Source organism: Parambassis ranga, chromosome 3, assembly GCF_900634625.1.
Source record: "Parambassis ranga chromosome 3, fParRan2.1, whole genome shotgun sequence".
NCBI classification, from domain to species: Eukaryota; Metazoa; Chordata; class Actinopteri; family Ambassidae; genus Parambassis; species Parambassis ranga.
Genome location: NC_041024.1, coordinates 5,646,108 through 5,672,987, shown reverse-complemented (window position 1 = coordinate 5,672,987; position 26,880 = coordinate 5,646,108). Strand labels below are relative to the sequence as shown.

Genomic DNA, 26,880 nt, shown 5'->3' with positions numbered 1-26,880 from the left:
AGTTTAAGAGATAAGATAATACTTTATTAGTCCCCCGCAGGGAAAATTCACAGCGTTAGCAACAGCTCAAAAATATAGAAAATAGATAATAGAATGAGCACAAGGTGAGTGAATGCTTGATTAAATACCAGAATAAAGTAAAGTTTACACTTTTATCTTTTTTTTCTTATTTTATTTTATATTTTTTAAATATAAATGTTTTATGATTTTTTTTTTATGATGATTTATTATGATTTTTTTTTGTTTAATCATTAATTACCTTGTGTCTAACATGATCAATCAGTGACATAAATAAACTGATTACTTGACCAATAATTAAGTCTAGCAGTACTGCTTAAAATAAAATATCCATTTAAAGAATAGGTATAAATGATCAATTAAAATAAATGTATTCAACGTATTAAAGATTGATGATGTATGTTTAGATTGATCTAACGTGCAGCCATCTTTCAGCTAACACGTGTAAATAACAGCAGCGGTGTGAGTCGCTCAGGGCGTCTGCGGGGAGAAAATAGCCGCGGTGTAATCCCCGGCTCCTGTAAACAGCCCACACTTGGCTGGTAGGTAAGCTCAACCCACCTCCACACAGTCGGACACACTTGTGAGGACGCTGCAGCTCCGCGCAGCTCTCAGCGTTAGCTTCAGGCACACGAGGAGAAAATTTCGGATTCTTGTGTCAGTTTTTTTGTAGATAAAGAATTAAAAAATGATTTGACAGAGACATGCGGCACACGCCGGAGAGGTTTGAAGGAGCTACAAGGAGACTACACGGCGGAAAAAGTAGCGGCTGTCTGTGAGCTACAGGTAGGAGACGGTGATTAAATCAAGCTAGCTCAGAGCAGAGCCGGGCTTCCGGCAGGGATTTCAAAATAAAAGCACCTGTGATGATTCGTGGGTGTCAATGAGGCGCAAAAGAAAGAAAAATGTTGTTTGTAGGCGTGTATAGTGGCAATATAATAAATAGTGACTAACAACATCTTTAAAGGAATTAACAAAACGTCTGACTTTTGTCTAAATGTAAGTAAAATCAGTGCTGTAGGGATTTTATTGCATTATAATTAAGATGTTTTAATTTTAAAGTAGTCATTTATCCTCACTGATTATTATTCTATATTTTCATGTTTCCTCTTGCACAAAAAAACCCCATTTATCTTCAAAGTGAATCAGTTTCTGCTTTTATTTTTGAATATGTATGCCTGCTTCCGGTTTTACGTTGTCAAACTACATATTTACTCTTTTTGTAAGTAAAAACATTTTTTTAACAAAAAACAAGTGATACACAGGCATTACATGTACATGTACACATACACACATTTAAAAAATAAACATCCACAGATCTTTTTGATTTTGCGCAGAAACTCTTTTCTCTTTCTGGTAAATGATGTCCTACATATAGACAGTCATTATTTTGCCTACGCTTCAGTGGGTATGAACACTTAGAGCTCTGTGCTGGCTTCAAAACACGCTCTTCTCATCAAAGGCTGTTTTGAGATGGTAGCACAATGGGCAGGCTATTTCAGGAGAATTCAAGCAGTGCAAGATAGAGAATCCCAGAGTCCAAAGGCTGCACGTCTGTGTGTGAACCACCAAACAAAGTTAATATACAACAATAAGGAAAAAGAAAAAGCAAGTAGGGGTGATGGCCAGGAGATGCAGCAAGCCTCCAGAAAGGATTTACCTAAGCTGTAAAAATGGTTGGGTTTTGTTTTGTCTGTATGTTCATCAGCTTCTCAGAGCTTTCGTTTTCGTTTGTTTATTTACTACAGTGTTTAGTTGTCAAATCATTGGCCGGTGTCTCCATTTTTTAGAATTATTCGTCCGTATGTAAATATGAATCTGACCACAGAGGCTGTAACTGGTAGCTTCAAGTGCTGTACCAGGAAGGAAGTAGGAAGATGACGCAAGACTTGTAACTGATACGGATCAGGGTGGCTTTAAAAAAAATGGGACTTGGAAGAGAAATTTTAAATGATTTTCATCAAACAACAACAACAACAGGAGCTACAGGGGAAATGAGCATCCGGACACACACACAGAGAGAGAGAGAGAGAGTGGAGCGGGCTCAGTGACGAACAACCTTAACAAGATTACAGTTTATTGGATTGGAGAATGTCTTGTGACAGTGCAAAATGTCTCCAGAGACAAAGAAGGACATGGAAGAGGAGGAGAGATGAGGAGGTGGAAGGTTAGACCAGAGCAGCAGGGAGGAGTCGTCGTTTTGATGGTCTGCATACTCCTGTTAAAAGTTCAGGTGTTTGGCCTCTGACACCACTTCCTCAGAAAGGTGCCTGTACTGCCATCCACTGCTTTATTTATCTGTAGGTAGCTTAGCTTGTTACCTCCTGTTGAACTTCATCAACACACACACAGTGTTTTGGTATGCAGTGTTTAGTGTCTACTACCAGAATGCCAGGCTGGGACAAAACCCTGGGACTTACCTGGTCCTGATAGGCATCTGGAGGTGCAGACAGTCATATAGGGTGTGTTTACATCCTCACTCTCATCCTGGATTGGACCCTTGTTGTGTGTTGTACTATCTAAATATCTTTAAACCAGGAATGATCTTACCCAGGTTTCATTCAAAACCATTCAGGAAGCTCAATAGTGTAAACAGAAATATAAATATTAGCTTTTCTTCTTTATATTCTGAGACTATATATATACAACTATATATGAAACCAGGATTAGAAACTTAATGTGGAAACTAATGTCCATGCAAACACGCTCGTACACGGTTTATTTCAGATTATACACACATCACAGGTTGTTGTTTGGTGAGTGAGCCAACAAGTCACTGTTTATTTTCTGATTGTTTGTTCCAGGAAGCCCACACAGACTAAATAAAACCTGTTTCAGACGGATAAAACATCCTCATGGCCAAACAGTCATTGACACAAACAGCCTTGAATAGAAATTCTTATAATATCAGTGATCGGCGCTGCGTGTATGTTTCATAAGGGTCTTTAAGAGTGTGAGTTATAACCAGAGTCTGCTCACTTCAGACGAGGACGCTGTCTGGAGTAAAGACAGGGAGAGAACTCGCAGCTGTTTGTCTCGACGTAAATTCAAAAAGACAACGGACTATTTTTAGGTCTGTGTCTGTGCCAGCTGAATGAAACATACCCGATAGATGGTTTGAATGTGTGTTCTTTCTATAGTACCTCCTGCCTGGTTGCATAAGAGGCTTAAGTTGGTTTTTTTACTTTAGCATTATTAACGTATTTCCTCCTTAATGTATGTTGAGTTTTAGTGCAGCGCTGCTACAATCATTCTCATTTTTGCCCTTTGGTCCACATCTGGGATCACAAGCCTTTCTTAAATCCCCTAAATTCAGCTTTGAGGTGATAACACCCTATTCCTCTCAATTACAATAGGCCTCTCACCTCCCTTTCAGCCCCTTTGTGATCACAGATAACACAGTCAGACGTTAACCTCCAGCACCAGAAAGCCCTCATTGTTTGAACGGGTCAGCAGCTGACGTAAAGCTTCTGGCCAATTAGAGATAAAACACTGGAAACTGCATGCAGGAGCCTATTTCCATCAGCACCTGTAATTATACCAGAGCAGGTGGTAACAACTTCCCCTCTCCCAGAGGACAGTGTGTGGCACAGGACAGGCATGTGTTTGTGCGTCCATGTGAGAACAAAAGAAAAAAAACTGATGTGCAGGTGAGAGTGGAAGAAAACATAATAGAGGTTTGAGATTTGCACCTTGTATTCAGGGGTTGGTTTAACGGTGGAGGCGGGGGAGTGTGTGCCCGGAAAAGGTAAATTAACATTTTAGTAAGCTATGTTTACAACATGTAGAGATCTGAGGCTGTTAAAGAACGGGGACTCCTGCTCATAAGTATAATCGTCAGTGGCCAGAGACTGATCACATTTAAGTTAAAAAAAAAAAAAACCTTTTAGCAATATCAATGTCTTAGCACAGCCATAGACGGATGGATAATGCAGACCCGTCTGTGCCCAGTGTACAAAAATGTGGTGAAATTATCTCGTTTTTCAGGTGGTGCCATGTTGGTCAAAGACTCCATCTTGGAGCCAGAGTCTGATCAGTAGGAGTATCAATACCTAATTAAAGCTGCAAACAGCAATGACGGGCCCTCGCACTCATTGCAGTCCGCAGGGCTCGCAGCCGCCACACCTCCCCTATCGCCCCCTCGTCCTCCGGCCAGTAGGTGGCGCAGTGACTGTAGCATATCAGCATATCAATGCATGCAGAGTCAGATGTTCAGCATGACTGTAAAGGTTCATCCACATAGGATGAAGTATGTGGGAGATACAGCCACAAAAACATCCATTTCCTGTGCGTTGGTGAAGGGTCAATTCATAGTGGTGCCACACCCAGACCGTATGACAAAGTGATGCGTTTTTGATAACCTTTGGCCCCTAACCCCTTAAGGGCAAGCGCACCAATTTTCAGCCTGATCAAGCAATTTCCCTAGGAGGAGTTTGCAAAAGTGCGGGGAGTGCGAATTGGAACATGGTGAGGTTTTTCCAAGATGTAGGGGGTGGAATTTTTTTTCCAAAGGCCTGTTTCCTGGAATGAGGTGATACATCTGTGTACCTGTGTTTTCATGGCCGGAGCTCTTATGCAGAATATTTTCAATTTCTAGGGGGCGCTGTAGAGCCATTTTGCAAGTCGCAGTTGCGGCGACAGTTTCAGACGTCTGTGTGCCAGATTTGGTGAGTTTTTGAGCACGTTCAGGGGGTCAAATTTGTGTCGAATTACGCAGAAGTAAAATAACAAATAACCCCTTGCTTTTCAATCGGGCTCTCGCACGTTTCATGCTCAGGCCCTAATAATATCCATATCAAAATGTTGAGAATAAAGTGAACATTTCAACACAGACCAGTAATAGAAAACTAGCTAACAAGCCATAAACCATCTGTAAGAAACATGTATTCAAGGAGTACTGTTAGTTTTTAGGTGTGGCTTTGAGATGTTTTGGGCTCACTATCATGTCATCCATTTTTATTTACAGTCTATATGTGCTCAACATGCTGTAGATCACCAGCACCACATGCAACCGTCGCCTCAGCGTGTTTCATCTCTGATATCTGATCAAAAGTTATTAAAAGAGCTGTTTATTGTCTCTTGCTGTGTATAATGTGCAGCTTTTTTCTTTTTTCCTAAACAAAGTATCATGATGCCCCAGTGGAGGGGAGCTAAATCTGCTTCTCTCTTCTTCATGATTTGTTAGTGAAAGGGTTCCACAGGGATGAGCCGACATGGAACCCAGCTGGTTCCCGTCGGCAAATAAACGAACGAGATTTTTCCATTTGCAGAAATTAAGCTCAGTGACAAGCAAATGTTACTGGTTCAAGACAACCTTCACAAATCAACACTGCTTTAATGATATTTTATTGCCTAACAGAGCACTCTATGGTCACACTAATTAAACATTAATGTAAAAATATCACTTAGCATGTATTACCTCATGTCTTTAGGGTTAATACGCAAAGTTCTTTTGACTCATCTGTTTCAGCCTGAGCCGTCAGAGTGAATATGAAACTAATGGATTCCTTCTGAGTGTTCAGATATTAGAGCAGTGTGTGTTTCATGCTTTCTGTTTTTACTTTATCTTCTTGTGTCCTGTAACAGTTAATTTCCGGAGAGATTTGGTGCTGAAGAGTGTAAGGTGTATTTTTAAAACCATGTGAGTTAGCTCTCAGCAGCACATCAGGTCAGCCATCTGTACGACCTCTGAGGTGCTCCACTTCTTCATCTGGTTGCGAGCAGACACTGACCCCGTTTACACAAGCATGAGAACACTCCTCATTCTGCTAAGCAGACAATTTTAATGTAAACAAGCTGAATCAGACTTTGAATGTTGCATCACTGCCATGTTGATTTTAAAGACAGAGTCCACTTGTTTGCCCCCCATAAACCCTGTGGGAAGAACTCTCTTTTTGAGGTCAAACCTGGGCACATATACAAACATGGTTTTTGTGTGTGTGTGTGTGTGTTAGGGCGGAGAGGTGCCTGCTGTTAACACAGAGCTGTCTGTTTGTGTATCCAGGGCCAGGAGCATGACTGAGCAGCAGGAGCCGAGTGAAGAAACAGGCCTGCTCCCTACGCAGGACCTGGACCCCTCCAAGGACGACGACACACACGGCCACTTCAGGCAAATCTCACGCACACACACACACACACACACACTATGGCTCTGCGGAACTTGCTGTTTTTTTCCCCTCCATGTACACCATCTGTATCCTGTGCATGGTCATGGGTTGCAGCCGTAGGAGATTTATTTTCACAGCTCTTATTTTGTGCTTTTATTTGAGCTGTATTTGATGTCAAACAATGGTGAAACACACACATACACACACACACACACAGACTTGCACAAACAAGGAGACCAGTACTTGAAATGTTGGTTTTTTACTTCGTACGCCAGAGAAAATGCCGTTTTCACGTCATATGCCGTATGGTGTTTTCACAGTTTTACGTTGTACGCCGTTGTATGGCGTTTTCTGCGGCATACGATGTAAAAAACCAACCATTTTAAGTACTGGCGAAATGTGATATGAATGGCTTGCGATAGGAGACTGCTAATATAAACTATGGTTTTTCTTTTCCCTTCTAAGCCCTCATAGAAGATATAGATTGGTAGTAAGTGTAGCATAAGTATGCACGTGCTGTGTTATATAAGAAGGATTCTACACAGGAGCATATAATCCCGAGGAATCTGGTCTCAGATGGGATTTAGCTCTGCAGCATGTTGGTGGCCCCAATGAATGAGAAGGACTTGGACACAGAGAATGTACATAAAGACATCCTACGTCATCACCTATAGGTTTTCTGAAGCTCGCCGTCGGAGGCAACACATGAGTCTGCCACAGAATATCCCATAACATGGTCACAGAGGTGGAGCATGAGTGGAGCTGAAGGGGTCAGGTGGTCATGTAAGCAGGAAGTGTGTGAGAGAGTTCTGAAGCTGAGAGATGGAGGCGATAGAAAAGTCCTAAATGAGTGCAGTTCCTCAAATGGCCACCGGAGGCTGCTTCGAAAAGGAAGCCTATGCAGCAGTGTTGAAAAAGGGTCTGTCAGTTAAAGTCTGCAACTGCACATCCACCACAGCTCCAACCTGTATGTTACTCAACCAGGAGTTTAGGCAGATGTTGTTGACATGGCAACAGTTGTAGCCTCCTGCACAGACTCACAACTGCTCTTCAGAAGCCTATGGGTGATTCAGGCATATTTATGGATTTACTGCCTGTGGTAAAACCCCCAGTGAGCTTCACGTTAACATGTCCATCTATTTAACCTACTTCACTGTAAAACTCCTAAATAATTCTCCTGTTTTTTGCACTTCAATACCTCATAGCGTCTCTATTATCTTCCCTAAATCCTCTCAGTCCCAGTTTCTTCTCCTCCAGCTAAATTATTGACTGTGAGTCCACTGCTACACCGGCCACCGATGGGAGGTGTTCGCTTTCTAATTTAGGATTCAATTTAGGATTCTTTGAGCTTGTAATTAGCTCCACTATTCTGCCTCACAGCCAAGGGCACAGCCATACACGGACACAAGGCGCATGCGCGTGCACACAGACAGGCTTGCAGCAGGCGGCATTTTGCTCACATGGGTATAAAAACATGTTTGGTTTCCCTTCCAAAATGATAAAAGACTCCTGTTCTTGCTCTGTGAGGATTTCTAGGTTGTTAAGCATCATTGCAGCTCATGTGCAGGATTCAGATTGGATCAACACATCTTTATAATGTGACCCACAGGCCACTGAGCCCTGTGGCAACATATTGTTGTGATTTTGGTGCTTTTATTTCAGATAGAAAATCTGACGGTTTCCTCCTGGGCCTGTGAGTTTCAGACCGTCTGAATAATGTCCAAAATAAACATGAATTGACATTTCGGAGCAGCTATCCATATCTGTATCATCTCATCGTGACCTTGTTTATACTGTAAAAAAATGCTTTACCTTGACACATGCTCTGCATGGAGGGAATCGCCTGCAGCGTTTTTCCTCTTAGCTGTACCAGCAATATTGATTAAGACCTGGGTCTTGTGTATAAGACAGAGAGAGAGAGACAAAGACAGATGGAGAGCGAGCTGGCTGGTCCCCACAGAGCCGCCTGTGTTTTTAATAATCATTCTCTTCTCTCCACCTGAGAGTGCAGAGCCGCTGTGAAGCCTATTTATAGGCGGAAACCAGCAGGCAGGAAAAGCATGTGCACCCTTGTTCATTATATGATCACAAGATGATGGGGATGGAGGGGGGGGGGGGGGGGGGGCAAAAACAGTAAAAATTGCACATCTAGGACAAGCAATGTGAAATAATTAAATGCTGGAGAAGGTTAAACAGAGGTTAGTCTGTACCCTGAATATTAATGCTATAATTCAGCCTGGGTATAAATTGCTTGTTGTTTTGCTATTTTGCATCTCACATGTCTCATAATATGATGCTGTTTGGATGCATGATGGAAATGATTTGTATTTTTATGATCAATGGTTTCAGCCTATTAGTGTATCACTTTAAGCTTCTGCCTCGTACCCAGAGGATCCTGCAGGAGAGCTGGCAGCGCTGTCACAGCTGCACTGCTTTGCTGTAAACACACACACACAGACACACGCAGCAGGCAGCCATAGCATCTGTCACACTCCTCTGCTCTTTGACACTTTAACCCTTCTTGGATCTTTCTCCAGCCGGAGCAGCTGATCTTTGTCTCTCACTATTCTGGTAAAAGAAAGAGACAACAACAAAATGGAGTGTATTTACAGTTTGAGCAAAAACTCACAGTAACCCACTTCGTATTTTCCTTCCACGTCTTCGTCCCACGTGAATTTCCTCAGCAGCAGACTTATTTTACTCAGCTGGCATGGAGATGAATTTGTTGTTGTGTGAGCACATCTTGTCTCAAACTGTATCTAAACATGGATGAAAAGATCAACTTTATTGTCATCGAATGACTCCCTGTAGGTTCATAAAAATGTTAAATATTACCTCTCTGTGTGTCTTTGCATTGTGACAAGCTTGTTATCTCCTACTCCACATGTACTGCTGCTTTGGTGTTTTTTAAGCATCTTTCTGCTCTTTTCATATCTCTTCCTTCCTCAGTCCGCTCATTATGGCTCATTTATAATATTAGTGTAAGATAAATATTATTTAAACATTCCAATAACTCCTTATCTGACGGCGATCTTACCATTTTCCATCAAATTTTAGTTTTTCTCTGCGCTTACGACACCAAAATCAGCATTCCTCCTGACATAATGATGCCGGCCTGATCGCAGACTGGCGGTCAGGGTTTGCCGCTCTGATGTGACAAAGAGCTTCATGGAAAGAAGCAGCAGAGTCAGGGAGAGTTGTTCAGGGACAGAGGTCACGCTATCTTCTTACCCAGAGGAACTTCTCCTGTCAGAGGAAGCACAGTGACAGTCTGTAAGGGCAACACTGAGGGGGGATTTTAACATAATGGCACCTTGCTTTATACAGGAAAGGACGCTGGTGAAGGAGGATACAAATATTTCGCTGTTGCATGAATCGATGAACAGCCATGTAGTGTTATTGATTTTTATTCATTTTAGGTCTGATATTACTGTGTATTTGCATTGAGTCCTGTTGCTAACTTCTAATCTCAATGTAAAACCAAATTAGGTCAACATTAACTTTTAAGGTTTATGCACATTTGCCTTTAATCACAAAACATTTACTGTGTTTAAAATACACACTTGATCAGACCAATCATGTGTTTTGTATGTAAAATTATTTAAATGCTTATATGTTCAGGAGGAATGACTGAGGGTGACCAACACTCTTCATGTCTCCAGATGGTCTCTGTGTGATTGAAGATATCAATGCTCACTTTCTGTTGAAGCAAAGGGTAAAAAACACTAGAAGACTTCCTCTGAGTGAGATGATTGATCTCATCACACATGAAGCTGCAGTTTGGTTCTGTTTATCAGTGTCTCCTCCAGCAGCAGTGCTTTCATATCAGCACCGCCTTATGTCTTGCTGTGCTCGCTGTCAATCACCAAACACGCTCTTCAGTCTTTATTGTTGCGTGCATGTCTTCTTAAACCGGGAGCAGCAGCTCATTTCAGTGACATTTTCCTTAAAGGACTGATAACACTGTATTTTTATCGGCTGTGTGTCTTCCTCGGCAGCAGATATGAGTATCATGCTGTGACATCTGCTGCTCTGTGCTGACTATTCCTCCTGAGGCCAGCTTGATGCCAGCCATGTGTGTGTATGTATATGTATGTGTGCGATCATGTACTATTAAAGGAGCGACGGAGATAATCTCATGGCATGGTCACTATTTGTGTTGAACAGCTCAATATTTATCTGTGATTGTGTTGTTTTGTCACAGCCTCTGTCTGTCTCTGCTGTTATGCACACACCAATGATTAACTGGTCGTGTGGATGCTCTGACCCAGCTGGGATTTTTATGCAACATACACATATTATATGCACAACACACACTGCACATATGCACACAAGCTAGCCACCATTTGTCATGCTGCTAGAACTGTTTCTGCCCTCCTCAGCATAAATAAGAAGATGAATGCGTCTTCAGCTCTGCTTCTATATTTTATATTTCGGCCTTTAATACTGCAATGAAAATATTTGTAGTTGTATATGTGGTGTTATATCGATTAATAAGAGGTTGATAAAACAATTGAGGAGATGCAATTTTACAATAATGAAGCATGTTGTTGTTTTCTTACAGGTTCCATCTGATCGAGGACCTGTCATATGAAGATGTGAAGAAATGCTACAGGGGCTCGGTGAGTTCGCTCTGTCTCTGAATCCTCATAGTTTCTGATAGAAGCCAGTAAAAGTAGTCGTTCTGCTGTAAGTGGCGTTTTCCTCTCTCTACAGCTGCATTTTTTAAAAAAGGAAAGGAGTAATAACGAGACGAAATGTTTTAATCTAAGCTTGGAAAAAGTTTGTACGGTGGCCAAAAGATGAGAGAAAATCAAAGTTTTGAACCGGTTTTCATCGTCTTTGTCAAATTAAAAGATATTTTGTTTCCATTTTAAGACTGGCCACACACTCAAAACGTCATGTTACAGTTAACCCTGCATACACTGAAGCTCCTGTTTCATACAGCAGCTTTCAACATGACCAGAGCTGTTGCAGATTTTACCTCATATCAAACATTCATCAAGTTATTCTGGAGGTGAAATATGGTGACGGCCATATTGGTGATGGCTATTGGTTAGACAAAAGATGTAGAACACACTTATCTAATTAGTAATTTATTAACTGCACGAGAAGCTGCAACTTCTTCTCATTTTTATAAACCAATGTTTATAATTAATGTTAAAGGATGGATAAATTAAAAACTGTTTCTCTCTCTTGCTCTGACCACTTTACACATTATTTCCTGTGGGGGCAACTTACCACCTAAGAATTCCGTCAGCAATGCTTACCATTAACCCCCCCTGCATTACCGGAGGTGCTATAGTCCTGAGGACAGGAGCTGTTCCACCAGGATCTAATAATAGAAAGACAAAAACAGGAGCAGCAGACAACACCGAACTGAACAGATAAGAGTTGAAGGGAACAGTCCAGATACAGAGATTTGAAGAGCTAGGAGTGAGTTTTAGCTGAGAGAGAGGGCAGTGAGGGAATGAATGAGATCTCCCGTGTGTTCAGAGAAGACAAATGTAAGATTTTCTCTAACAGATGAAGGAATGTGTGTCACAGGCTGACACTACAGACAGGAGAAGAAGCTGAGAGACGGAAAGAGGGAAAACCAGAGACAGAAAGGACTTCAAGTCAGAGCAGTGTGTGCATGTGTGTGTTTGTGTGTGTCTGTGTGTGCCTCTGTGTGCAAGGTTGTTTTTTCGGCTCAGAATGATGAAGGGCAGAGTGTGTGTATGTGTGTAAAGGAAGCAGAGGGAGAGGGAGGGTGTCAGCTGGGTGCTGCAAAGCGTAGAGTCACTGGAGGTGTATTTGAGACAGAGAAAGAGAACCTTGTAGTTGAGAAAGAGCTCTGTGGCTGTAAACTGAGGCGCTGCTGCTGTAAGTCTGTAGTGTGTGTGTGTGTGTGTGTAGCTGTACACAGTAGAGCCAGGCGTGTGTTTGTAGGTGCATGTTGACTAGAGGTAGTTGCACGGTGGCAGTCTTTCCTTTCAGCTGAGTACTGACCGACGTCAGGGGGGGAACAGTGTGTGTCTTGCAGCAGCTTGCTCCAGGCCTTGGATGTGCGCGAGTGTGTGTGTGTGTACGGTGCCAACGTGCTGAGCCTGGTGCAGAGCTCGCGTCCTTTGAGGGAGAGGGTGGTGTCTGCGCCAAGCGGAGCCGGAGTGGCCGGTGGTGGTGGCGGAGCGGCCGGTGGGGCCGGCGGTGCTGTGCAGGCAGGCCGGTCCGCCAAGGAGCTGCTCATGACTCTGCCCTGTCCCTCTGCACAGACTGTCAGCAAGTACAACTCGCAGTACCACAAACTGTTCCAGTGTGTGCCCAAGGATGAGATCCTCATGAAAGGTACAGTCACCTGGACACTGTTTGTGTTGTTTATGTCCTTGCTTTAGTTCTACCTGCAGGCTGATGATGCATGCTGTTAATGTGAGACATTAATGTCATGTAAGTGTAAGTGTAAGTGATCAGTTACAGCTTTACACATGTTGACATGTCACTTTGGGGTCTGAAAAGTGTGCATATTTATCAATCAATGTGTCATTTAAAAATACTAAGTGAGTGCCTTATTACACCTTAGCTCTCTCAGGTGCCTTTAAACAGCTTAAAACCTTCCAAACCTCATATCTTTGGTGTTTAACAAGTATAGAAGTAAAATCTCTGAGTGTAATAAGGAGGTGATTTTACAGTTTGACTTACAGACAGCAGGAGCTAGCTTTACCTCGGCGGCTGCACTCAAGCTGAAGCTGTAGTTTCACAAACTCTGTGACCAAAATCACTCCCTTGTTCAGTCATGGTTTGGTCATCTGGGAAAAGCAAATCATTGAGACCTGTGTCTTTGACTGTTGGGTACTATAATTTACCCAAACTACTGTACTGCGGATGCTATTGTGACGTCACACACTCCTGAATCTGAGGACAGCCTTATCTGACCACTCAGTATCCATTAGCATTCACCGTCACCTTCTCTGCCGGACTGATGAAAAGAAAGTCGTCTTGATTTCAAAATATTACAATTACAATTGGTTGTTGGCTCTCACAGGCGCCCTCTATGTAAATTAGAGTCAAAGTGGGTGAAAGGTGAAATTAAAAAGAAAAATTTGTTCCACTCTGGAATTATAAGACATGGACGGTATATAATGTGCACTGTAATAATGTGATGGTCGACTACCACTGGCAGAAGACCAGCTGTATGCTCGGAGTGCACATTTCAAACTATTAGAGGTTTTTTACTTTCTGGTCTTTCTGTTTGGTTTTTGTGATGAAATGAAACTTCTGTGTGTCTCCTGCTCTCAGTGTACTCCTGCGCTCTCCTCAGAGACATCCTTCTACAGGGCCGGCTCTACATTTCCAGAAACTGGTTGTGTTTTTATGCCAACCTCTTTGGCAAGGACATCAAGGTACGACCGTCTGACTGAATGACGGACAGACAGACGGCTTAATAAACTCAACCTGACAAAGAAACTTAAACCCGCGGCACTTTCTGATGAGCTGATTGGACAGCTTGACACATTATTTGACTTTCACACACACACACACACACACACACACACACACACACACAGGAACTCCTCCACGTGTACTGTGAGATAATAAGCAGCAGAGTAGACGGACTGAGGAGCTGTGTGATTTAACTCTTTGATGCTGTGCATTGTACCTTTTTCCTTTATTTCCTTGAAACCAAACCTTTCCTGACAGCTCAGTGACAATAAGCTACTTATTCTGACCACATTCTTCACATTCTGACTGAAATAAGACACCTTTCATGTCCACTGCTGGTTTTTCTCCAGGGTTTTTTTTAGTGTCTGCCTTCCCTGCTGCCACCATTGACTTTGCTTTTTTCCTTATCATCCATGTTTGGAGGTTCACATCTTCTTTTTCCTCTTCCTTTCTAGGTGGCTATCCCTGTTGTTTCTGTGCGGCTGGTGAAGAAGCACAAAACGGCAGGCCTGGTGCCCAATGGCTTGGCTATCACTACAGACACTGGCCAGAAGGTAAACACTTCCATCGCAGCCTCCGTAAATTAAAATACTTATGCTGATTAGCGCAGCTTGGCTGTGATGGAACAAAAACAACAGCCTGCTGTAGATAGAAACCGAGCGGAGCCGCCACAGCAATGCTCTTAACGCTCAACCTCTCATCAGGTGGTGCTTTCAAAGACAGTTTGTACCTTTCAGCTTTGGACCTGGGAGAAACAAAATAAAAAAACAAAAAGAGCATTAGCATGTGGTGAAATCTGGGTTATTTATCTTCAGCTGCCAATTAGTACAGCCCAAAAAAAGGCTTACTGAAACACTGCAGCATGTCCAGAGGGAGGAAAAATACTTTAATGAGTTCTTTTGCAAAATTAATTATTTGCCTTCTGCAAAGACATATAAATGTTCCAACATATAAACTTTAAAAAACCAACACATACATTTGCATTTTTAAAGTTTTAATTCTATTTGATGTATTAATACTTCTAGGGGATTGTTTCAATCATTTTTGATTTATTTTTTTACTGAATATGAGTGAATGGTGCTGCACATCTTTATTTACATCCCTACATGTTCCTACAGACACACTCATAATGTGTAAACATGCTGTGTTGCACGCATTTAAGCAGGCAGCTTTTATTCATACCATTTATTATTAATAAAAGAGGATTTTTCCAGATAAATTCATGAGGAAGTTCATGAGGTCCGTCAGCACTGTGGAGGAGGGAGCTAAATAATAGATGTCAGACAGTAGACATAACGTCTGTGTCCTGTATGTTTCAACGTGAGCGGGGACGAAACATTTAGAACATTTAGTTCAGTATTGAGCAAGGGCTCAGTACTGCAGCCACATTTTTTTGTTTTCCTTCCATGTGTGTTGTGTACTGATGGCAGGTCAGTAAACTTCCAGCATCATGAGCAGGTCTCTGCACTCTCTGGCCTGAATTCCATTTATGGAAGATTTCTTCTAATGTTTGACTGGCATTAGTCAATTATATTCCACCAGAGTCACTGCAAGTACAGTAGTGTACAGTGTGCACATAGGTTGTTATTAACCCCCAATGTGAACACGTCATTGCTTTTCAAATTATTCGTTAATACAATAAATATTAAAAAATAAATAATCAAACATTTTTGAGTTTCCTCATCCTCATCAGTATCGTGCATCCCCACAGCATTATACTGCCACCACCGTGTTTGACTGTAGGAAGGTGTTCTTTGGGTTATACGCCTGTACTTTCAATCCTCAAATGAAGGCAGCATCTCTGTGACCAAATAGCTGCAGCTTTGTTCTATCTGACCAAATTACACACTTCCAGTCTGTGTAATGTGCCTCCAGGTTGTGCCTAGCATACATCAGGCTGGCTCTGCTGGAGGTGTTTGTTTCTGCAGAACTGGAGATTTTCTTCTCTGATGTCTGTCTGAATTCATGTCTGTATCCCAGAGTTGGCTCATATTGTATTTTCTTTTAATATTTAAGCCTTCTTATGGCAAATATTATGGTAACAAATAGGTGACAATTTGTTTCCCTAATAAGCAGTACTTAGGAATTAAGTGAAAAAATTGCATTTTCAAAGGGAAGCTAGTATTTGTTTCTTTCTTCTTTCTTTATACATTCGTGTCACCACAATTTCATTAAATCCATCATAAACCGTTGCATCATTTCGTTCTTACATTTCAGGTATTACAACAAACCACTGTCCATATTTTGATTGTTTGTACAACAGTCAGCTTCCTTGTCTGTGCTCCAGCTCTGTAACATGACTCCACTCTCCCCTGGGCTTACCCGGCCTTCGGGTTTATGTTACTGTCTTCCTGCTACAACCCCGCCAGATTTCAGAGAGAGACTTCATGTAGGACACATTGTTTGTTTCTGTTCTGTTTCTGCAGGAATCCTCACCATAATGTTTCTACAGTTGATACTTTCATTGAGCTATGAACATAAAGCAGCAGTAGTTTTCTTCTTTACTAAAAACCCACACAGATGAAAGCACAGAGCCTGAAAAAAAGACAAGTTTCAGCAGACAATAACGGCTTTTATTACAGAGCAGGTGAGGCTGTTAGATCTGAAACCAGACAAGGACACATAACCCAGGATTGGGTAATACGTTTTGCATAACCATAAACACACACACACACATTCGTGTCTCTGTACTGTAGGAACAGGCTTTATATGTTGTGTTTATGGAGGTCTTTCAGTTCAGACGTTCACAGCCCAACTTGTGAGACAAACGTGAGCCGACATGAACAGAAACAACTGATACTAATGAAAGCACTTTTTAAATAACGGTGATATCCAGGTCAGAGAGATATTTGTGTAAGCTGACACTGACCCGTCATTCATAATTTTTCATGAAAGAATAACCCGGAACAAAGATGTGATTAGGAAAATATCCGCTCTGTGCTCCAGATTAAAGCCTTCGAATCCCTCAAGTGTTCACCAAAATGATTTTACTCTGGGAGGCTGTTTAAAACTTACTCTTACATTTATTATTATATTCTTGCACACACAGTCTCTACTTGTCAGCTTTGTTACCTTCAGCTACTGTGTGAATGTTAATCTGGGAGACAGATTAAAATCCTAAATCTACTTCACAATCTTTCTTTTTTTTATTCCCTCAGTATGTTTTTGTATCTCTGCTATCAAGAGACAGTGTGTATGACGTCCTGCGCAGGATCTGCACACACTTACAGGTCAGAGGACACACACACACACACACACACACATACACACACATGCATGTGTAATCCATTCAGTGGTGTATGTGTCAGATTAATGCTGTGATGTACCTTCCTTCTCGACAGGTCAATGGGAAGAGTCTGAGCTTAAAGCAGTTCATGGAGGAGCCGACCTTATCACTGGTCAGTGACGACTTTTCATTAATAAAAAATAAATAAATAAATAAAAAACTGAGAAGATGACTCCTTTCAGGATCAATAGATCATTCTGTTGCTGCCGCAGTCTTGCAGTGAATTATTCCCAGAGTCGGCAAGATGCTATCAAAGAGCTCTCTGAAGTCACCTTGTGTGTGTGTGTGTGTGTGTGTGTGTGTGTGCTATAGGCTGCTCTGCGACACAGCTTTTGTATGAAAGAATAATTAAGTCCTGTTCACATGCTCATCCTTAATCATGCTCTAAACTAGACTGATAATATATATATATATATATATATATATATATATATATATTATCATATCATGTTTCCAGCTTATAATCATAAAGGTTGTATAAAGTTTTTACAACCGCTGACCTAGAAAGAGACATAATGGCTCGTATATATTGAATACACTCATATGTATATAGAACAAATGTAGAAGTATTTATGATTTATAATGGGTTGTCCAATAAGACTTTTTTCTGTTGTGCATGGATCAGCATCTTTCCAACACATCCTTCTCTTTCTCTGTTGCCACAGGACGAGTTCCCGGCTCCAGACGAGTTCCCGGTGGTGGATGAATTCCCATCAGTGTTAAAGTGGAGAAGGAAACCCTCGGTGGTGTCTGTGTCCTCCTCCCTTCCTGACCTCCTGGGGAACTCCACCAGCAGCCTGAGCGCCGTTGACACCCCCTTCAAATCAGAGCCGCCGCTGGAAGGTGATAAAAACTGTTTATACAGACAGTGATGATGCAGTGTTATGGTGTGAATACAAAGTCCAAAACCTCACTGGAATGTTCACATTTATGGTTTGCTATAATCATAATCTATCAATATTACAACAAATATCTCACATTTTCTGAAAACAATAACCTGCTGCTCTGCATCTGATCAGGAAGTCCCTGTGTGCTCTGTTGTTTTAGTCCAACAAAGATATTAGCTTTATGTAATACTGCACATAAAAATAAACTGGAAACAAGCAGATTTTTATTGTCAGTTTAAAAATCTGAACTCACTTGTGGAGGTAAAATGTTGCCCTGTCGTGCAGTTTATCTAGAAACTGCTGTGCCAGAAACAGAGTGGATATTTAGAAAAATGAGGAGGCGGAGGAACAAAAGATTATAGCCAAGAAAGAAGGTGTTAATCTGTGAAGAGTTTCATAAGTCTGACCCAAATTAGATTCACTGAAGACAGTTATTATGTCCTTATATTAAAGGTAAAAGTCTTCATCAAACATGCACACAGCAGATGTTTTGTCCATGTGTTTGTGCGCCTGTGTGTGTGCCAAAGACAGCAGACGAGTGATTGCTTTTGGATGGAAATGTTTCTCTTATGCAACGACGCATTAGGGTCCAAATGGAGATTAAATCATGTGGGCGCTTGTATTAAAAAGCTCCGGGCGGATGCAGATTAAGGCGAGATTATCACAAACAATGTCTGCTGTCAGAGTTGTGCGAGGACAGTTAACGGCCTTATCCGACAGGCTTCATGGCCGCTCTTGATGCTTTCCTCATTACTCGATGGACATCAGTGCGTGAGCCTTTGTTTACATTATCATCACTGCTGGAAATTAAATTAAAAGATGTAGCTAGGGTTAATAGCAGAACCTGGGTCAAGACCTGTCCAGACAGCTGTGTAAATAGAAACACAAACATGTTAACGAGCATGCGGTAATGAAGAAGCTCATGGTTTGGTATGACTCAGCATGCAAAAACAATCATGCTTTGGCTGTAATAACACACTTTCCTTTAGTTTTTGGTACTTTTTCTCTGACTTAAGTGTTAAAATGCAAATAATGAAATGATATATATTTAAAAACATACCACCAGTTTACAATTATATGAGCTTTAATGTGCATAAAATCAGGTTTCCCTATGACAACAACCTCTACAAGATCTCTGACAGTTGAGATATATAATTTTATTGACTCCTCTGACAGTTCATGCATCAATACATAAAGTGTTGACTGATCAAATAAGCTCAAGGGGAAGCTTCTAGTCTGTGTTCAGGGTAATTGTTGTCATGCTCCTCAATGTGTGGAACATTGACACAGAAAATCAAGTTGTCCTGCTCGCACATTCATTACTGCCTCGTCTACACATAGCAAGATGCATTGTGTGCATGCACCTGATGCTCAGCCTCCACAGACTCGGTGTAATAAAGCTCAGGGTGCCAGCTAGCTGTGTGCACAATTACTCGACTTCACTGATCAATGAATTTATACTACACACTTAAAAAAACTTGAGAGCCCTGTTTGGGATCCTGTATTCAAATGTCATAGATAAAGTTAAACATCAGCTGCTGTGTGTGAAAGTTGTGTCAAAATTCATTCAAATTTACACAAACAGGAGGAGCAGTAGCTAAAGTGATATATGTGCTACAACCTAGTGATGTTAATGGTTTGATTGTGTGTGTGTGTGTGTGTGTGTGTTACAGAGCGAGCTCTGCAGACAGACAGAGGTCTTTTATCAGAGCCAGTGGCAGAGCTGGGCCAGATGGAGTACCAGCTGCTCAAGTTCTTCACCCTGCTGTGAGTATACGGAGGGACAGACAGGCACCGACAACACCACCTTCACCTCCTCCAACAGCTGACTCACAGCTCCACACGCACACTGTCAGCATTAGCATGGACATATAAATAGTGTGTGGTTTAGTCAGCCTGGATGCAGGGGATCAGAGCTGTTAAAGCACCTTTTAGTTTGGGTTTTTCCACAGAGATGATGCCAATAAGATTGATCACAAGCCTTAAATTAATTTGTCAGCAGTGGGCATCATGTGCTCCACCTGCACTCCGGTGTAGCAGGGTGTTCAGCCAGGCTGTTGTTCACCTGTAGGTGACTCTGCGTCAGTGTCCTTCATAGAGCAGAGAGGGACTCCCTCCATTTTTCTGATGTTTGACCATTGACCTCCAGAGAAAGACCTTAGGTGGAGATAAATAACAATAAACACTCATGTAACATGTGTGTTTACAAAAGGAATAAACAGTACTTTATTCTTATGCTGACAAGGAAAGGTTTCAGCTCACTGATGCCCATTCACAATTTTGAACTGCTGCATCATTACTTCTTACACAATATAAATCAGGTTCTTCCAGCACAGTGTATGTGACCGAAAGTCAAATGTTGCCCCCTGGTGTTCATTCAAATACATTACAGCTACCTCCCTCCACTTGATGTTCACAGTGGTTTACAGTGTATAAAGTGCACAAACATATTTTTGTTTTTTACTTGTGTGTCTCTACTTTGTTGTAGAATTATTCTCCTCATCCTGTCGTCGTGCTATTTGGCCTTTCGTGTGTGCAGTCTGGAGCAGCAGCTTTCGTTCCTCAGTAACCCAAATCTGCCCCTGAGAGAGAGGTAACATCATCAGACATCAGCAAATTGTATCATTAATTCATTTATTGATTTTCTTTTTTTTTAAATACAGATTACTTCACTTAATTTCCCTTCCCTTTGATCCCGAGACTGCATTACACTAGTGTCAGAGATGTCAAAATAAACAAAGAAAAGATTATGTACATTATTATGTAAATGAAGATTATTCCAAGTGCTGTATGAGGTATTTTAACTTTAATTTTGGCAAGTTTTAGCAGCATCATATTAACCCTGCTGCTTCCTCTCATCCAGGTAGCCTCAGCTCTCTGCTGAGACGACTCCTCAGACTGGCTGCAGTTCACTCTCCTCATGCTCAGAGTTGATGATGCCCTCCTGCACAGATCCAGGACCAGCTTACAGCTCAGAAAATCAACCCTGCAACCAGCTGCTGCAACACGTAAAAAGAAGCAACGTGGACCCAGGCATCTCATGGACCGTCCCGCAATGGAATGAGCTCCTATTCAGTGATCACTTCCAGACTATGCAAACAGACTGTATTTATTTCTGAATATAAAGTAGGTTTTACTTTAGATTATTATGATTGTCTGCCATAGTCTGTTCCTCTCACAGACATTTCATCTTCAACCACACAAGGCTGCAGTACAGAGAGCAGATGGAAAGGAGAGCTGTGATTCGACGCATTAATTACTTGAAAAGACTGAAGATAAAGGTGAGGCCGTAGCAGACGTGGATCTGTTCAAGTGGACTGAGCCAACTGTTTGATTTTTCTGGTGAGATTTGTCACAGTAGTCCTCCATAGGAAAGTTTTAACTAGCCAAGACAATGCACTTTTTAATATAGGTCCACATTATTTCAGATGTCACTGTGTAGATTTTAATAGGTAATTTTAATAGGTACTTATAGTTGTCATTTTTTTTTGAAGGTATTTATGGAAGAAGACAATGTGAGCACAGTGTCCTCCTGTCATTTAACTGTGAAATACTGGAGCGATAACACCACCTGTGGGTGTTAGTCATGTGAATGTGGTGGTTGGATGTCCTGCATAATTTTCCTTTGCATCACTTATCTGAGTGTCCAGGCTGTGGTTTCTTTCTTTTATACACCTCAAGTGAAGGTTGACGTCAAAGACGTGCTCATGTCATCGTCTGCAGACCTTTCACTGATTTAACAGACATGGTGATACACTATGTATAGTCCTAGTTTGTGGATTAAATTGACAACAAAAGTTTGTGGATTTATTTTCACTCACTTTGATTTTATTGGCACTGCTTACACATCCACAGAAAAGCTGGACTCCAGCAGCAGCACTGCAGTTTTTTTTTTCTTTCTACATTATAAAACTAGAGCTCCATGTTGGCAGAGGCACTCAGAGCTTAATAAATTTCATGTGCTCCGCTGGCTGTGCACCCCTGGCACTGCTTTTCTTTCCGATGGTTCAGTTTTAATTTAATAACCTGTCACTGTTTTCACGGGGTGTATGTGGGGGGGTTTCTGGGTCTGACCCTGCCTGCCGGCTTGTTCCCACAGTTCCTCCCACAGTTCCAAGACATGCATGTGAATCAGTGCTTCGTATATGGCTGATGTGAAGGAAAGGTTCTCTGGACTGAAGACACCCGGTGCCAGCTGAGCGCCAGCATTCTTCCTAAAGTCTTCAGCATTTCCTTTCATTTTATTAGCTTCAAAGCTAACAACACCCCCCCCCCCCCACACACACACACACACACACACACACTGACAGTAATTACTTAACGTATTATAATGCATATTTCCCACCTAATTAACCTTTTAAAGTCTTTTAAATGATCCATTGTATAAACATAATGTGATAATGGTGTTTTATTCATTTTAATGATATGCTTTATCAACTGCATTGACTTAACATTGATTTATGTACACGTTTACACTTCACTGAAAGTATCAGTGATCATTTTTGGACATATTCTAGTCTGTACTCTACACTTCCTAGACCACCTGGAAACGGCCAGAACGAGAGTGATGGACAGGTGGCACACGTCCTGTAGCGTTCAGAGAGGAGGACATCTGGTTCAGAGGTTGAAAAGCTCAATGTTGTCCATGAATATGCCAAAAATCCAGCAGAACCAATAATTCACAGCCTGCAGATATGATGATGGGATGCAATCCTGACATGTTTGGTAAATGTCAGAAAACAGGTTGAAGGTTTTACTCTTCATTTATTCAACAGTAGATGTTCTTTTGTACTTTGATATTTTATATAAGACAACCCCAAAATTATATTGTAGCAAGCACATAAATGAGGCATGATCCATATATGTTGTTGCATTATATGCACCCAAACATAAGATCCATTCTTCCACCTTTAATAGATGTCAATTTTGTTGCCCTTTGTAATTTAGTAAGTCTCAAAAGTATTGTAGAAACAGGTTTATTATCATTATCAGCTCATGCAGCACCATGGCTATCAGTGTCAGCTGGACACCAAGTCTTCTGGAGACCTAAAGGAGCACAGAGGTCAGGGGCCAACTACTGTAACTCTTTGTGTGTGTGTGTGTGTGTGTGTGAGGAGACAGTTTTAGCTGCAGAGTAATGGGAGCAGGTCGGAGCAGATGGCCAGACAAGCAGCAGCCTCGTCCATACCTCCAGGGAGCCGTATTGTCGGTCCTGGAATGCTCTTCGGGTGACCTCTGACCTCTGCGGTGTGAAGGAGAATGCTGACTTTAACCTCGCAGTAATGGTGTGCGGCGCACACAGTGAAAATCATCTTCACACACACACACACACACACAGGCTGCACTGCTGGAGGTTTTCCAAGAACACATTACCTCAGCGGTGCATTAAATGTGTCCACAGTCCGAGTGCTTTACAGCTGATCCATTTATAAAGTGAGAGTTTTTACTGCAGGACACCAGACGATTTATGCCCAGACAGAATACACTTAAACAAGGCATACATCTTATGGAAATATTCTAATGTTGTGTAAGGACATTCTGTAAATCACTTTAAAAAGCTGGCTGAGAAACTGCATTTTAGAACAGTATTTATTAATATTATTTTATGTAAAATGAAAAAAAATTGTGTTATCCCCATGAAAATAAAACACCAAGGTGAATTAGAGCCAGTCACCATGCAGGTATTACAGGTATGTTTTCTTATTAAAACATACCTTAAAGTTTCACTAGTAAAAACTCTGATTAAGTATTTCATTGATCTCCTGCCAGAGGACCAGAATGCACTGCAGCCAACCGTGTTTTGATTACTAGAAGTTGGCTGTAACCACGGACACACCCCGGCGCTCACAAACAGTTGGAAAGCTGCACGATATTTTTATGTCCATATGCCCGATGCTCACTGAGAGCAACAAGTTCACACCCATTCTCCTGAGAGGTGAAAAGCATCATGGGAAGTCAGGGAAGCCAGTCAGGGTATGCATTATTAGGTATGCTGCAACGTTTAAGAATAACTCCTGGAATGTTTATATAGGAGAATGTAGCCTCAGAAATCTTACTGACATGTTTTATGATATGTTTCATATGTAGAACTGCAGGTCAGACAAAAAACAACCCATGGAGCTCTGGATCGTCACGGCTGGATTAACCGTCACGTGTGTGAAAGTAACCATGGGATTGAGCTGAGCGTACCTTTTTACATTTTCCTCTTCACTGTCTTCATGGTTCTCTGTGTGTGAGCATCTGTGCCTCATCAGCTCTGTGGATTCTTTCCTCTCCCTTCCAGCTAAAGCTAATTCAACCCAGCTAGCCCATCGTTGAAAGATCTGCGGTCCCTCATAATGGAGTGTGTGTATTCACAGTGGTTGCAAGTGACACGGGCTGAAGTGTGTTTACGCACATGTGCGGTGTAGCAAAGAAAATATGTTTTTATATTTACACTTCAGCCAAATGCAGACAGTTTGACGAGCTGGTCTCAAGCACTGTTTTGACTGAGGTTAGGACAATAAACATAATGCAGTGGATTGGACAGGGACAGGTTCTTTTAGCAACAGTTTGTAAGTGTTTGGGAACAGAGAAGAACAATTGCTGTGAAATGTTTTCCCTTTTCTGCTTGGAGTGTCATTTGTATAGTGTTTTCAGTGGGCATCAAGTCTGCAGGCAGGCCAGTTCAGCACCCTACACCATACAGAGCTGTGCTGATGTATAATAATAATAATAATAATACATTGAACTTATATAGAGCTTTTCTAGGACAATCAAAGACGCTTTACAGATGCATTATTCATTCACACAGAGCAGTGGTAAACTACAGATGTAGCCACAGCTCCCCAGGGGGAGACTGACGGAGACATGGCTGCAAAGGTGCACCTACAGCCTCTCTGACCACTGCTGATTCATTCATACACATTGTCCAGTGCACTGGACATGTAAAGGACATGCAACAATGACTTGGGCAGAGCTGGGATCGAACTGCCAACCTTCCGATTATTGGATAACCCTGCTCTACCACTGAACCACTGCTGCCCATGCCTGCTGCTATGGAGCATGTGCAGACTGTGGTATAGTTTCCTGAAAAAGGTGTCATTTATATGGTTAGACTTTGTTTATATGATTCTAACCAGACAATTAGCACATGTTGTGTGCAGAAACACCACTGGTGACGTGATGCTGGCTTGTGAACTGTATGGTGATAACAAGCAGGATGAAAGGCTGCATCCAGGATTTTCAGATATTGATCGGTCACCTCCATCGAATACATTCAAATTCTGAACTCCACCAAAATCCATTTTACGATGATAAATGTTACTCACTTATCGTAGTTTGTGCCATTTCAGGTGTTGGTTTTGAGGTTTTCAGCTGTGCTGATAAGTGGGTATACCTAAGCTGAGCTAGGCTAAGCTACTGACTGCTGTGTGTAGCTGATTTCCCAAAATGTTAAATGGTTTCTTTCAATAATCTGTAAGGAGGTTTAATATTCCCCGGTGACCCAGATATTTGTTTTCATGTGGCTGAAATCAAAGCTTGTGAGTTTATTAGTTGTTTGCCAACTCACACAACAGATATTGTTCCCTGATTTCTAAGAGATGCCGATAAAAGTCAAGCATTATTTACCGCACATTAACTGCTCACAGAGTTTCCAAATGTGTTTTTAATCGTCCTGCTGTTTCACATCAGATTAATAAAACACACACACACTGAGACAGGAGGCTCCGGGTTTCTGTCCTCTGCTCTGTCTTTGAAGGATGGAAGATTTGTCATTTCCCAGCAGTTTTCAGCTCACACAATGACTGACCTACATAAAGTAGAAAGCACCACCTGATCCAGAATGAACAATGAGCCCCGCTGCACTTCTGCATTTCACTGGTACCGTTTGTTATCATGGAGCAACAATGATGAGCCGTATCTCATGGGAACCATCCTGCATGTCATCTGTCTTTTTTTGTGTGTGGTGAGATGTTGTGATACAGACCTCCCGACGAGGACGTTACCACGGAGAGCACACCTGCAAACAGTCCTGTCCAGGTCAGGATATAACTGTGTCGCTTGTTTTAATCAAACATGTTCTCACGCATGCTGCTGTTTTGAGAAGCTAAAATGGTTCCAAGTTGATGAAGTTGGCTGCAGGTGTGTTGTGACAGGACGTGATGTAATGTACAAGAACCAACACTCCCAAAAACAGATTTCACTGTAAGAGGTCAAGAGACAGCTCACATTATGGAGCTGTATGCTTTATATGTGGGGGTATGTGTGTGTGCATGCGCGTGTGTGTGTGTGAGTGTATCCACTCCAGGCCTGTGGACGTCTCCCTGACGAGTAAATACGAACCACCTGGACTTTCTGGAGGGGAAATGTTGGCTGCTGCAGCTCCTGACATCAATTACACACAACGCTGATGAAGAGCAGTGGTGAGTGAGCTCACAAATGGAGCTTTGCGTTTATTTATGTATATAAATGAAGGCCTGGTCATAAATTAAAACCAAATAGTTTCAGATATGTCGCTGAAAAATGCTGCGTGAAACATGTTTAAAGTCAAGATGGAGAACAAAGGTTACAGCATGCAACAGTTTCCTCTTTAAACTGTGTTCTCATTAACTCTCATTAATCTCTGTTCGGTGGCCCAAACGTGTGAGAATGTTACTTTAGGCCTAGAATATCCAACCTTTTTTCCCCATAGTCATGTTTTCTTCTTCTGTATCTACATTTAAGTTGTACCTTAGTCAAAAAATGACCCTGTACATCATGAGTTTTGCTATGAGATGTGTACAGTGGGACCATTTTCTGATTTGTGAACACATGTTTCTCAGGGGACCCCAAAAAGTGATGGACCGAGTGAAGCCAATAAAGCACGAGGCTTGGAAATCACATTAAAAATATTTTAAATAAATTAAAACAAATAAAAAAGTTGATTTCAATAACCTCAAAGGACTTGCACAGCCAGGTCCGTCACTTTTTGGGGGTCCCTGGAAACAGTTCTGTTATCTTCTGTGTTCCCCCCCACACACAGCTGCAGTCTTCAGTCCTCACTAGATGTGCATTAAAGTCACATAGCTGTGCACCTGCATGCATAGTGAGACTCAAATCTGCGTCCAGCTCCAGCAGGTGAAGAATGGCCTGTTTTTTTTCTAATGAGGACGCAGATTATCAATAAACCCAGTCAGGATTT

General features: G+C 41.7%; 1 protein-coding gene across 1 annotated transcript; it reads left to right on the top strand.

The window, feature by feature from the left end:
• The first annotated feature begins 589 nt into the window (after positions 1 to 589).
• On the top strand, positions 590 to 21,514 carry gramd2aa (GRAM domain containing 2Aa). Its single transcript, XM_028402401.1, has 12 exons — positions 590 to 804; positions 6,023 to 6,127; positions 10,690 to 10,747; positions 12,380 to 12,452; positions 13,401 to 13,504; positions 14,000 to 14,098; positions 16,703 to 16,774; positions 16,886 to 16,942; positions 17,496 to 17,673; positions 19,391 to 19,484; positions 20,206 to 20,310; positions 20,581 to 21,514. Exons 2-12 carry the CDS (start codon positions 6,033 to 6,035, stop codon positions 20,582 to 20,584), a joined length of 939 nt encoding a protein of 312 aa, XP_028258202.1. The 5' UTR covers positions 590 to 804; positions 6,023 to 6,032; the 3' UTR covers positions 20,585 to 21,514.
• Positions 21,515 to 26,880: the final 5,366 nt, after the last annotated feature.

Excerpts from the sequence above, each read along its gene's own strand:
- gramd2aa (XM_028402401.1), top strand. The coding sequence starts at position 6,033 with ATGACTGAGCAGCAGGAGCCGAGTGAAGAAACAGGCCTGCTCCCTACG. Across the intron at positions 14,099-16,702 it reads CTACAGACACTGGCCAGAAG|TATGTTTTTGTATCTCTGCT; the intron begins GTAAACACTTCC and ends TTATTCCCTCAG. Across the intron at positions 16,943-17,495 it reads AGGAGCCGACCTTATCACTG|GACGAGTTCCCGGCTCCAGA; the intron begins GTCAGTGACGAC and ends CTGTTGCCACAG.